General features: G+C 35.5%; 1 protein-coding gene across 1 annotated transcript in view; it reads left to right on the top strand.

The window, feature by feature from the left end:
• The window catches only part of MYO16 (myosin XVI), a 374,343-nt gene that overhangs the window by 250,586 nt on the left and 109,833 nt on the right, over window positions 1-13,924 (top strand). Inside the window, exons 19-21 of the mRNA XM_061996543.1 lie at window positions 746-817; window positions 1,406-1,547; window positions 8,951-9,023. Coding sequence (XP_061852527.1) covers window positions 746-817; window positions 1,406-1,547; window positions 8,951-9,023 — 287 coding nt within the window. The remainder of the gene's footprint in view (window positions 1-745; window positions 818-1,405; window positions 1,548-8,950; window positions 9,024-13,924) is intronic.

The following is a 13,924-nucleotide window of genomic DNA, read 5'->3' on the forward strand; positions in this document are numbered from 1 at the left end:
CTGCCTCATCCCACAGCAGGATCGTTGCTCAAATCTGCCAACAGATGGAAACACAATTCCAGGGAGACAGAACAAATGACTTCAGAAAATTCATAACTTACTGTAGGGAGAGTACATCCAATTGACCTGGATGTTTTATAAACTACCAATTTTTATGGGATGAAATAAAATGCTAGTATCACAAATTATTTAATTCAGTGTCATATTTAATGCTATCATTTACCAAAAGAAATTGTACGGTGTACATTGTGCAGTCTTCTTTTAAAATGCTCTTGTACTGCTTGTCAACAGCTGAACAATTTGTATTGAACTGAATTCCTTACATTCAAAATCTATGTCTTAAAAAGGTCTCTTGTTTCCATTCTTTAAAGTGTGCCCTCTTAGTCACTAACAAATCTCCTCAAAGTGGCTTATGGATACAGAATGTCAATAAGTAGCATATCTTAACTCTTAATAGGAGAGACAGTCTGCCAAGCACTGGGGAAAGTCCTGAGTAATCTTTAAAGAGGAAAGCAAGCTGTAATGTAATATACAGATACTTTCAAACTTCACAAAGTGCTGATTATAGTAATCTGATTTTATGTGTTCATTAATTTTGATTACTCCTATGACAGCACAATTCCCTTTAATGTGTGGGTTCTTTCACTATTCAAAAATAAGATCTACATAAGAAAATCTGTTATAAAAAATAAAATACAGAGTAGAGCACAAATCAGGCTTTGTTTAAATTTTCTTTTTATTTCAGTGGCAGGGATGCTGCAAGTTTCACCAGATGAATTTGCTTCAGCCTTAACAACTGATGTTCAGTATTTTAAAGGTAATCTTTTCCAAGCTTACATTCTCATAGATCAGACCTGATGGGATTTTGGTCTTTCTGAATTGAGAATTTTAGAAGCAGATAATCTTTGTTTCTTATTTCTTGTATGGCCTTGTACACTTTCTCTGAGGAATATGTAGGATTATCAACCACTGAATGGAAAATGTCTTTGTAAAATACAGCAAAGTAGTTTTGCACTTTGACACTCTGGACTCCTAACTTGAATAATCTTACAAAAGTGTGTCAAGATAACAGATTAGATATTAATACTAAGAACTCAAAGCAAGAGGAATGTCCTGGAGGAAAAAAAAGTTTTGAAAAAGTTCTTTTCAGTAAAACGATAGTTCTGTGTGGTACTCATACTCTTTTCTATTGAAAAAGAGTACAAATGTATGTGTTTCCAAAATGAAGATCTTGTACGTGTTGATAGTCTTCTCATGTTTCACTGGAATCTTCAGAAGAAAACTATCACTATGAATAGGTTTAGTGAAGGAGAAGTAATTGTAGCTAAATGTACTGTAACTAAAATTACTGAAGGTGATCTTTACAATATACTTTCATCTCCTTTTTTTTTGCTTTCTCTCTTAGGAGACATGATTGTACGGAGGCACACTATAGAGATTGCAGAATTTTATCGAGATCTCTTGGCAAAATCTCTGTATGGTCGTTTATTTAGCTTTTTGGTCAACACCATGAACTGCTACCTTCAAAATCAAGATGAGACTGGCAGGTAGAAGTACTGTTACAAACTATTAGCTGTACCATTATCTGTTCAAATCTGATCCATAAAAGAAACATAATTTCATCATTGAAAGTATTTTATGATAGCATGACAGTGATGCTTGGATCTTTAAATCATTGGCCAATCCTTTAAGTCATTTCTATGGTAACATATTTGTTTATTTATTTGTTTGTGTAGAGGGACATGCTACTTTATGTTGTAATCTAGATTGGTAGTTAGAGTTAATGGCCTTTTAAGAGCTGAAAATACTAAGTCTTTCAACAAGCAAAAAGCTATTTGGTGTTTTTTTAGTGGAAAATATGCTCATTCTTTCTCCCCAAATCAATAACCTTAGCACAGGGTATTAAAACCAGAATTTTGTTCAAAGGCCTTCAAATTAATGTTTAAACTTCACTGAATTAAATGTTCTAAGATTGTTCTGGATGTTTACAGGTTATGCACTGCTAAACTCAATGTTGTTGCTATCCAGTTTGTTTACAATACACCTGATTAGATGATCATGTTCACCAAGGTTCAACATCTCACATGCTCGGATAAGCTTTCCTGTGAACGCTAAGCACAAGGTGTCATTGGTAAATGAAAATCTGCAAACCACAGGTGTGGAACCTCCAAAGAAAAAAGATTTTTTTCCTTATATCATATATGCATTGGATTCATAGGACAGGTGTTTATCAGCTGTTCTCTTTTAGAGTTTGAACATGTCACAGTCTTACTATTATTTCCATCCTATTTGTAGACCAATGAGTAATAAATCACATTTCTATAGGAATGGCTAAGACTGCACGTAAAATATTTATGTCATTATATATATGACCAAAGTGCCTAGCTTCCTGCTGGAGGTTTGCCAGCAACATGGAATGGTTTTATTTGGCTGTTTCTGATTGTACAGCCCCTTACAATTAACAAGACAAGTTAAATTTCAGCAGGCCAATTTCAGTTTTAGCTCCCTTTCCAAACTTGAAGCTAAATAGCTTATTTTAAGTAAAAATGAGATTGACTATTCTTCACTGATATTTCAACTTCAATTCAGATAGTTTTATATAAAAAAACCTCCTCCTCTCCTAGCTTTCTTTTGGTCCAGTGTAATCATATTGCAATACGTGTAGCAGTAACTCAAGGCGTAGCACAGTTCAAGAAGCACATTGGATTAAAACAAGTCATAAAGCAGTGATTTTTTTTTCAGATTTACTTCATGTGCATTTGAATAGTTCTATCAATTAGCAGCATTATATGTCCAGTTTGGTGTGGTTTTAATAAACTTCTGCTTAAAGATCCAGCAAAGACACTAACTAATATGATTAAATAAGAGTGATACATTTCAGGCCACACTTCATTCCTGGGTCAGAAATTTATGGTTACTACTTTTCAGATCATAGAATCAAAGAAAAGTAGGGGTTGGAAAGGACCTCTAGAGATCATCTAGGCCAGCCCTCCTGCTAAAGAGGATTTTCATCAGAAACATGGAAAAAGGTTTCTAACTCAGTTCTCTTGTTTTGTTGTGAGGTAGCATAACTCTACTTCTATCCCATTTCAGTGAGAATTTATGATGCAATAAAATTAGATTTATTGGCTTAGTAACTCTAGCAGAAACATTTGGTCTTGGTATTTTTTAGGAAGATAGTTACCTGGGTTTATCTTTCATGGTGAAGCTACCCAATTTTTCGCTATTAATGTTGATTTATATTTACATGAAATAGTTTGTGACTGATTTTAGGCAACATAAAAGTGATGATTGCCATTAGATCTATGGGAGGGGAAGATGGAAAGTTGCAAGCTCTGGATGTGTAAAGTATAAAAGATAAAAGTGTTGACACATTCAGCAAATTTGTTACTTTATAATACTATCCAATAAAGATAAAGCTAGATGTTTAGTTTCAATGTTAAGTGAGATCATACAGCTTCAAAAATGTTGTTCTTTATAAAGTTATTATAACCATGGATGCTAGTTTAGACTGATTGCAAGATATTTTGAGGTTTATTACTTTATTCATCTTGTTATTGTTTCAAAGAAATTCACTAAGGAGAAACCATTTTCTGTAACTGACATCTAGAATTGGATTAGAAGAAAGCTATTAAAAATTATCACATGTGCTTAGAATTATTTTTAATAATGAATGTTTATGTTAACCAACTTATGTAATTATTTCCTATTCTACTGATTTTAGTATTATAAAAATTGCCCAGATTAACTTCTTCTCAAGAGTCTTAACTCTTTAAAGTTTAGTAGTTTTACCTCCATTCAAGTAAGTATGCTGATTTTTCAGTTTGTAGTTAAAAGAGACTAAAATATTCATGATTACCTAGATGTGGCATTTCAAGGTATTTGATTGCAAGCTGGCAAAGTTGTTTTTCCTATTTTATGACAGAAAATAAGCTAAGTAAATTACTCACTTGCTTGAGAAAATCTTGTTTGCCTTGCCTGCGAGTAAAAGGCATGATGTTTTATCAGCTAGTGAGCAGTTTCTTATGTGGCCCGAAGATGGGGCTAATGCCAATATGCCTGCTGTATTACAAGCAAGCAAAGAAAGCTAGCACACAGTTACACTCCAGGTCAGTCATACGAGATTTCTGTTTCAAATGGAGCACATAGACTATTTCTAACAGATATTTTCTGAAAGCTTATGTATCTTATTCCCAGCAAAATGAAAACACTGCCAGAAATTAGCAGTGACAATACCTATTTGAGCAAAAGAGAGATCTCAGGAGTCTCATTTACAAACTTCTTAATACACCTAATCTGATTTACAGAACAAGTTATGCCGAAATGAAAATCTTCCCATCTTAAACAAAAATTGAGAGCATAAACTAAAACATTTATTTATCTGTTATTGAACCCAGTAGAAGAGTATTGGGAGTGCAGTAAGGATAGAAAGAAGTTTCTTATTCAGAGCATGAACCCATGGCATAATGAGAATTTTCTCTGTATATGGAGGTAGGGAAATCTTTAAAGCAGGCAAATAATACAAAGCATCTAATACAGTATGAGGTGTCATAAAACATCTCATGTTTTGAGTTCTACTTTAGTCTGGATCATTTCCAGTGTTGCCTCAAACAAGACTGCCATTTTTTAAAGCATAGACCAAATTTTGCTTCACAGAACTGGGGAAAAGTATGTGATGAGGACATTCTAGATCTTGAGTGTATTAGCAAACATATTTCTCTCTTTGTGCCATACCTGTCAAGTCACTTGAAGAAACATTCATCAGATACAGAGCCAATGTTTCTTTCCACCATGTCCAACCATGTCCCTATCTGTGCCACCCATACTTGAGTAAGGTAATGTTAAAAGAAAGGGGAGAGCTGTTGAGCAAGATGACTGAAGTGACAATGACACCAAATCTCACAAAAAAATCTCATAATCTTAATATATTCTCACAAAAATCTCTCTCAAAAGTCTGAAAAACTAGTTTGATTTAGTAATTGAGATGAAGAACATATCTAACTGGGAGTATTCAGCTTGTTCGCTTCAAGAACTGTATTTATGACAAGGGGTGTAATCTGTCCCCTTGGGAGAACTGAGGGAGTTTTAATTAGGATGCTGAGGGTCCTCATTTGAAGGCTAGGTTATATGCTCCATCTAATCATAAAAATATTTCCTCATTAATCAGTATCACTTCTAGTTTATCCAGATCAGACATAAGCCTACTGGCTTCCTTCCTGTTTACTGCCAGAAGTTGACGAAAGAGCACGAAGCATTATATCTGGGGCAGATGCAAATGCAAATAAAATAATCCTGCCTTAACAGATTCACCTCACTGCTTTATGTAGGCAGATTACAAAAAATGACAATGGGCATGAACCCTATGGATTTTAGAACTGCAGACCATCTAGGATGAAAAAACGGTGATCAAATAACATCCTGTAGGCTTGTCTGAAGTTATGGGTCAGAAGTACTGTGAAGGGAATTCTTTCCACCTTGCCAGGAATGGCTAACAGGTCAAGAGCTTCTCTTGATGAATAGCAAGATGTCTGCCAAGACAGTAGATGATCAGATGGGATGTCTTCTGTATGTGTTGTTTTTAGGAGCTATCAAGTACTTTTATGTAGTTTCTTTATAATGCAGTTGTTAAGTGTAAAACATCAAAAGATATTTCTAGCCTGTAAGGACATCTTTACAGAGATGTCACTCTGAGGAAAAAGATATAACTGGAGGCATTATAAAATATTATCAGTCAAAATGCTGATAAATCAAAAAATCAAATGAGTTCTGGTTAATATCCATGCCTGTTTTTAACTATTCATAGTTACATACTGATCTTTCTTCAAATATTGACAAATTGCTTTTTCCTCATTTCTATGCTAGGAAATACTGTTGAAGTCAAAGTCTTAGTCCCTGCTAAAACTATAGCAGTTTCATTTATACATGGTAAATATTAAATATCTGAAACATAATGAGAAAAAGTGTCAGTGCTGTTTAGTAACCATAAAATAATAAAACAAAATAAGGGGATTTTTCAGAACAAAAACTGCTCTTTTCTAGTATTTGTTCTTTTAGACACTAGTGATATGCCCTTTCATTTGTAAATATGGGATCATTCATGCTGTGTTTTGCTTTGGGAATCTCTCTACGATTAATTTAAGGAAAGTAATTTTGCTGGAATTAATAAGATTGACAGCTAGCCAAGAAAAACATATATGGACCCTCCATCTGAGAAGAAATGTGATATAAACCAGAGGAAGATAAGAAGAAAGAAAAAAAAACCAAAGTAATTTATAGCCACATATAAAACAACACTTCTAAATTTGATATTGTGCTGTCTGTTGCTCTTTATTTTCAAAATCTGAGAAATAATTTAATACATAAGATGTATTACCATACATGTGACAATAACATGTACCACAATGTAGTAATAAAATGTCACTGTTGTAGAGGTTGCAGAGCCTTGTTCTTGCCCTGTAGGCAAGATATTAATTATGTAAAACCTCCAGCTCTTTTCATGCAGTGTGTGCATCTTCTAACAATACAAGATTATGAAGTGGAGTACATTGGAAAGATTAGAATGCCATGTTTTCCCTGTCAACAAAAGTATCTCCAGCAAATTATAATATTTCTTGGAAATAGCACATTTTTTTAATAAGGAGTGTTATTTGATATAGGCAATGGGCTGGTTGATAACGCTTTTACCTGGAGTTTTAGAAACTAGAGCCAGGTTACTGTTTTTGCCTGACTTTTAATAATTCATTAAGTCAGTTTGGTCTGGTCCTTTCCTTACGCAAATGTTTATATATTCCTTGAAAGAAAGCAAGAGAGACTAATTTAACACAATAACAGTCATAGCACTCACCTGGATAAACAATCCAGCGTCAAATCTACTCATTGAATGAGACAGAGAAGAGATAAGCTGTTCCATCAGTGTTAAATCACTCTTAGTAATTATGAAATAAAATGCAGTATTTCAGCTATTGTGCAATACTGTTCATGTTTGGCCTTCCTATTAGGAAGGGTATAGATAAATGCCAAAAAAAAAGCCAATTGAAATCTTATTAAATATTTGGAAGTTCTAAACTAGCTTTTTTCCCAAAGTTTATTTAAATAACATAATAATTCTGGCTTTTAACTGTTAGTCTGAAGTTGGTTGTTTTTAAAATGTACAGTTCTTATCTGTAGAAACGAATTGGTTTTGTTCAAATGCGACAAGCAATATACACCCATCTCAAATCAGGAACACTTGAGAATGAGGCTTACATTTTAAAACACAATTGAAATAGCACTCATTGCTAGAGATGGAGGTGCTGATATATCTTTATGCTTCTTGTTACAGAAATTCCCTTAGAGGCTAATCAACCTCATGATAACCTCTCCTGCCCAACAAAGTCATTCTAGACTAGATTTATTATGCAACTCTCTATGTCTGACATTTATGCACATAGCCGGTCTTGTGATGATCAGTAGTGCATTGAACTAGTATACCACAGAGATTAAGACAAACGTGTTGGGTGTGATTTCTGAAGAAGGCTTTGCTTCTCCCAGAGGATTGATTTTCCTAGCTTGTTTTGTAGTACACAATTTTTTTATGACTTTATTTTTTGTTTGTTATATAGGGATTTATTTTCAGGGCTGGAACTTTGCCTAATTAAGTGATAGTGTTTACAATGGCTGTAATAAAACTATACCAAAGTGCTTCAACAGCAGATCGTCTTTTTCCTTTCTGGCTGTATCCTGGTATATGCATAGATTTAGACATAAAGGAAACGTGGAACATGGAGGACAAATGTGGAAGGAAAAGTAGATTTCAGAAATGCTAGGCTGCAATGTTATTTGTGTGCATATAAACCCATACATTTACAAATTATGTTGGCAAAGAGAAAGGAAAACTCATCTTCTTTCTCAGAAAGCTGAATGATCTTCCCTTTGTTGATTTTTCCTGTTCCAGAGAACTGTTTGATATAGTGCAAAGTCTGTCATCCTGCTGGTAGATAATTTTACTCTGGACAAAGTCCTACTACATTCATACAGACAATCTGCAATAAATTTTTGACTGAAACTCCCTTTTTATATTCTCTGTCTAATGATGCTGTGAAGAAAATGAAGAAAAAACGGGCCTCAGTGAACCTAGACCTTTCCTATAGAGTTCTCAAATCCTTCCAAAGTAGGCAACATTAATTTTGCTCCCTGTGATGAACTTAGTTGCTTCCCCAGATCAGGTTTGCAATGACTAAGTCCCAAGTAAGTGCAGAATAGTAACACCTCTATCTCTTTCCCATTTCTTCTGTCTAAATTCCAGGTGACTGCCCTGCCCTAATCTCTCCACTGGGACAAAATAAAGGCCCTTCACTGGCACATTAGGAATTAGATGCATTGCCAACAAGTGTTCTTTTATATATACAGAGAAGAAACATCTGTCTTCTTTGTGCCCAAATCCTGACTGTTCTTTCTCTTGAGATATATAACCTCTTGTGCTGCCTGAGCTCGCAGTCTCTACTTGATGCTGGCACAGAGAGGCCTTTGGCTTAATAGGTTTCCTTAAAGTACATTTAGTAGGAGCAGTTCTGGCTGTCAAAGTAATATAAACTGGAAGGAGGTAACTGAGTGCAACCAAGCAATTTTGAAACTTCCCCTAAATGGCTATCCCTCATATGAGCAAATAGATACCTATATCTTTAGAAACTGGTCTTTAAAGAAGCTAGGATTTTTTTCGTTCTCTTATAAATTTAGTTTTTAACATGTCAGCTAAAAAAACCTTGAGCCCTGCGTTTTTGTTTGTGTTTCATATAGTAGGTCAGCAGGTAGAGTTTTGATTCTGTTCTATACATGGTCTGCCTGTGTATTTCATACTGTGTTTTTTAAATACAGCATGCTTTCATCCTAGAACATAAAAGCCTTTGTCAGAAACAACACATATATTACTCACTTGAATTCTTATGATCTGTAATATCTCTTTTTTCCCCAGTGACCAGATATTCGAAATTGGAGTACTGGATATTTTTGGATTTGAAGAATTTCAAAAGAATGCTTTTGAACAGGTAAGTGACTATGTTTTTCTGAGTTTACTGTAACTGTTGATGTTAATTCTTCTATTAAGGTTTCAAGTTTTAGCCAAAATGAGTGTTTTGATCAGAACATAAGCATACATAGTGGCAAAAATTTGGTCTTAAAATGGTTTTTTCCCATTCTGCCTATATGAGTGTGTTGTCTGTTTTCATGCTTGTGGAAGTGATACTTTAACTAGGTCAGTGAACACAAGATCTGCTGTATTGGAAGAAAGTTCAAAAGGTCTTTAGGAGCCTTGGAGAAAAAACAGAATGAAAATACTACATTATTCTAAGTGCCATTACTGACAGTTTCACTTCTGGGTGAATTTACAACGTGTCATTTAAAAAAAAATTGAATTATAGCCATGGAAAAGAAATTAAACTTTAACCTACTGAATGTTTAAAAATCCAATTAAATATCAAACATTTTTTGAAAGTATGGAATTATTTGCCCACCTTCGATGTCATTCTCTGAACACCAAAGCTCTTGTCAATTACGTATTTCAGAAAGCATTAGCAACTGTACACAACACATTGAAAGAGATGTCTGAGTTATTGTTCAGTTGTTCATTCATTCTGTAATGCAGCAAAAGAAAATCAAAGCACAGAATAGGAGATTAAAGCATAGAAAAGAATAGAGCTGGCATCAGCAACAACAAAGAACCTGTTATTGTTTGAAATCAGAATTCGTCCCTTCATCTCAGTCAATCCATTGTTTTATGGCTCAACTTTCTCTTTCTAGTGAAATAGAAGTCATAGAGCTGTGTTAGTTCACTTTGTGTAGCGTGTTTACATCCCTACCCTGTTTCCAAATGTTTGAAAGCACGGAGTGAGCTTACCTTCAAAAGAGGGTGTACAAATACAAGAAAATATCTCTAGTCCCCTGCTCACAAAACTCCTTTTGCTGTTACAGTTCTATCTTGCTTGATTCTATCTATTTGCTAGACTATTGATATATGCCAACATTTGCCGTTATTTACTCAGTGTGAATGTCTACTTTGGGGGAAAATGTGTGAAAAATGAAAAGCATTTTAACAGATAATATGTGCAAAAAGAAAATCCATAAAGCCTACTGATTAATAAGGAGAAAGTATTCTACACATTTTAAATGCAATCAAAAGGGAGGGGTGCATCTTAGGACTTACTGGTTATTTTTCTTTGACTCTGTTCTACATTGTTTCTTGTCATGAAACTTGTATAAGTTCAGCAACTGACATCATCAGGTACCATGAATTCCAGTTTCTGGGGTAAGTAATTTTCTGACAAATGACTGCAGAAGATGCTTGAAGAGAAAAATATGAGACTTAAAGAAAAATATGATTCCTGCATGGCAAACGTGATAATTTCAAAGTCAACTTTGCATTTTTATTTTATTTTTTCTAAATAAATATATTTTAGGAGACACTATCCCTCCACCTGGACTGAATGCATTTTATTGAGTAAAATTGAGTGATATTCTGAAAATTTCCTCATAAACTTTTAAACTGCATTCCTCAAAAGATAGAATAGAGGTGAGGGAATTACAGAGTTCATTGTTATATGGGCTCTATAATGTGATTAAGACATCTGATTCTTAAAGTGATAGGTTAGGTTGCAGTTTCAATGAAGAGAAGCAGTTTGTATCTGCACATGGCACAATGTAATCATATGTATGCAGACATACCCAAAACAGCCTGCCCTCAAAAGCTCGGGCTGCCTAGCAGTCTAGCCTAGTTCCGTATTCTGCCCGGGCTCGTTAACCCTGATGATAAACAGGCTTGTTAGCCCAGATAGGGTCCTTATGAAAAACATTGCATCATGTCTGCAAACATGCCCGGTGTCGAGGCCTTTGAATGCAGAATGTTAATATTAAATGTTACAGCCAAATAATGGAGGAGCCATAAAAATTACTTTTTCGTCACATTTAGATTAACATATTTTAAAATGACATTACAGAAGTAATTGGGGGAAAATGAGCCTTTGGTTTCACATTAGTGTAAGACAAGACATTCTTTGGGATATCTATTTGCCTGCTTTCTTGGAAAAAAAAAATTACAGCTGATTTCAAGAAAAATTACAACCTCCCGGTTGCCCAGATCTGGGGACATTCCAAGCAGCTGCATGAATCTTTCTGGTGCTTCAAATCAGGTCAGTTGATAGTCAGTTTAATATCATAATTAAGAGAGTAATATGATACTAAATTGCATGTCAATTTAGGCAATTCATTTTAATAGACTGTGTTTGAAAATATTCAGGAAGAGTGAGCTAGATAAACCAGGTAGAATAACTTGTTCACTGCAGTGAGTGTGTTGGAATGACAAGGCATTAGAGTATTGAATGTCAAAGGCAAGCAAAGAATTGGTCTAGGAATGGCTCATGAACAATGTATAGGACAATAGGTGTCAAAGAACTAGCAAAGTAAGGTTAATTATGTCTACACAAAGAATCTGTTAACTTCTGCATGCAAAATGATGTGACTGACAGCTTGCAAGAATAAAAGTTTTATAGACAATTACAAAGAAGAAGGCATTAGAAGTTAAAACCAGTATTAAGTAAGTATTCAGTTTTCTTTGTACCTGGTGAGCATTAGTACGCCTTCATTTTATAAAATATGTGTGATACATATAAAAAATAGGATATGTAATTCTAAAATAATAGTAAATAAGTACATGGGATTCTTTACTTTCGGTATGAAATTTAAAAGCTGGAAGACAGGGCAGAGTGTTTTTGAAAGCCACAGTCTGAGGGAATCATTGCTCATTAAAGACTGAAAGCTTCTGAATTACCACAACTCAGTGAGTTACTGCTCATCAGCTGAGCTATGGTAAATGACTACTGTACAATTTTAGCTCACCTCACTTAAATTTACTGTCACTTCCTAGCAGTGATCATTAGCTTGGGAACAGCATTTTCCTAGAGCAGCTGCATACCTGCTGTGCCAGAACAACTTTGTATACCGCCATGCTGGAACATGGTCAGAAGTGAGCACAGATTTTCTGTCCTGTTCTGTACAAAAATGGCCTTATTTTCTGATCATTTCAGGAAATATGAGTGCTCTACCAAAACCAGTAATGTCAATTTTGAGTGTTTTCTTTGGTTTTCTTGCTTAGGAGGGACTGTATTTGTTTACAGCTTAATCTGCATGTTTTTAAAAGTAAAAAACATATGCTTCTCTTCTGATAGACTTCAAAACTAGGTTAGATCTTATTCTTCACTGAACAACTCCAAATAATGCAGTCAAGGAAAGCTGCTGTCTTCATTATACCTTCATGCTAGTGTGTTCTTTGACCATAAGAGCATGTAACTCAAATGGAGAGAACTCGTGGCCAGTGAGCGTAAGATGAGGGACAGTGCTTTACTATCTTAATTCAACCTTTAACAAGGAAAAACAATGTAATATTTTTTTCCAGAGTTGTTCTAGCCTCCATGCACAAGAAGATCTTAATATTCTTATATTTTTGGTGCAGTAAGTCGTCCTTGGCATCACAGAATCAGAGAATCATTTTCATTGGGAAAGACTTTTAAGACTATGAAGTCCAACCACTAACCTAATACTGCCAAGCCCACCACTAAACCATATCCCTCAGCACCTCATCTACGTGTCTTTTAAATATCTCCAGGGTTGGTGACTCCCCCACCTCCCTGAACAGCTTGTTCCAGTGCTTAACAATCCTCTCGGTGAAAAAGTTTTTCCTAATCTCTAATCTAAACTTCCCCTGGTGCAACTTGAGGCTGTTTCCTCTTATCCTGTCACTCGATACTTGACAGGAGAGACTGACTATCACCTCTGTACAGCTTCCTTTCAGATAGTTGTAGAGAGCAATAAGGTCTCCCCTCAGCCTCCACTTCTCTAGGCTAAACACCCCCAGTTCCCTCAGCCATTACTCGTAAGACTTGTAAACTCTAGACTCTTCACCAGCTTCAGGGAGCCAGGCACTAGGAGGACCCCAAGGCAGGCCATGCCCTCCCTGATGGACATCATCTTGCACTGAGCATTGTGAACAGAGCCAGGACTGGTAGTGGTGTGTATTAGCAACACTGACACAGCAAGCAGTAAGCCAGAGCTGGGATCCTGTCAGGAATAGCTGGAGATGGGGCCAGAAACTGGCACTGCCATGGTGCCGCCTGGGACTGGAAGCCTGGTCAGGGTGCCAGTGGGAGTCCCAGCAAAAGCTAAGTAGGGCTGTAAAAGCCTATTCCTGCTTTCAGGGGGCTGGTGATCCTGTGTTTTAATTTATTCCTCGACTGAGTTCCTGTGGATGTTTTACTCTGTATGACTTTTGTCATAGTGTACCCTAGTTCCCTCAGTCCTTTTGGCCTTGTTTTCCACTCTGCATGCATTTTTTTCCCTTTGTAGAGGACACTGTTATCTGCCAAGTGTTCCAGACAACCACTGGAAAAGTAATCTTTCTCAGTTTTAAAGTTGTCTTATCATGTACCTGACATTAAAATGCCCTTTTTTTCTTGTTTTGGGGATTTTTTTTGTTATTTTATGGTAGATACTTTGTGGCCAAAAATAAAATAATTTGTCTAAAGCTGAGATTTTCAGCTAGGTTCAGTTTGTGATTGCTTGGTGAAATGCTGCACAAGGACATTTCTTACTTTGCTTTTCTGCAGCAGCACTCTTTTTTTATCTTGCAATACTTAGTTGCAGGACAACATTATGAGTGAAAAAATAATTTGGAAATATATCTTTGATTCCACATTCTTTCACGGAAAGACTGTTGTTCATCTTTATTTGCTTGTTTGTCCAGTACACTTACATGTATAAAATCAGATGTTGAACTATTCCACATTGCATTGAAAATGTGTCCCTTTTGAAGAAGCTTTGCAGGCCCTGCTTGCTGGAAGTCTTTTCAGGAGGCAGCTACCCCTAATAAAATTTTAATATAGCACTGGGTTCTGATTTACTT

Source organism: Colius striatus, chromosome 1 (genome assembly GCF_028858725.1).
Source record: "Colius striatus isolate bColStr4 chromosome 1, bColStr4.1.hap1, whole genome shotgun sequence".
Taxonomy (NCBI): domain Eukaryota; kingdom Metazoa; phylum Chordata; class Aves; order Coliiformes; family Coliidae; genus Colius; species Colius striatus.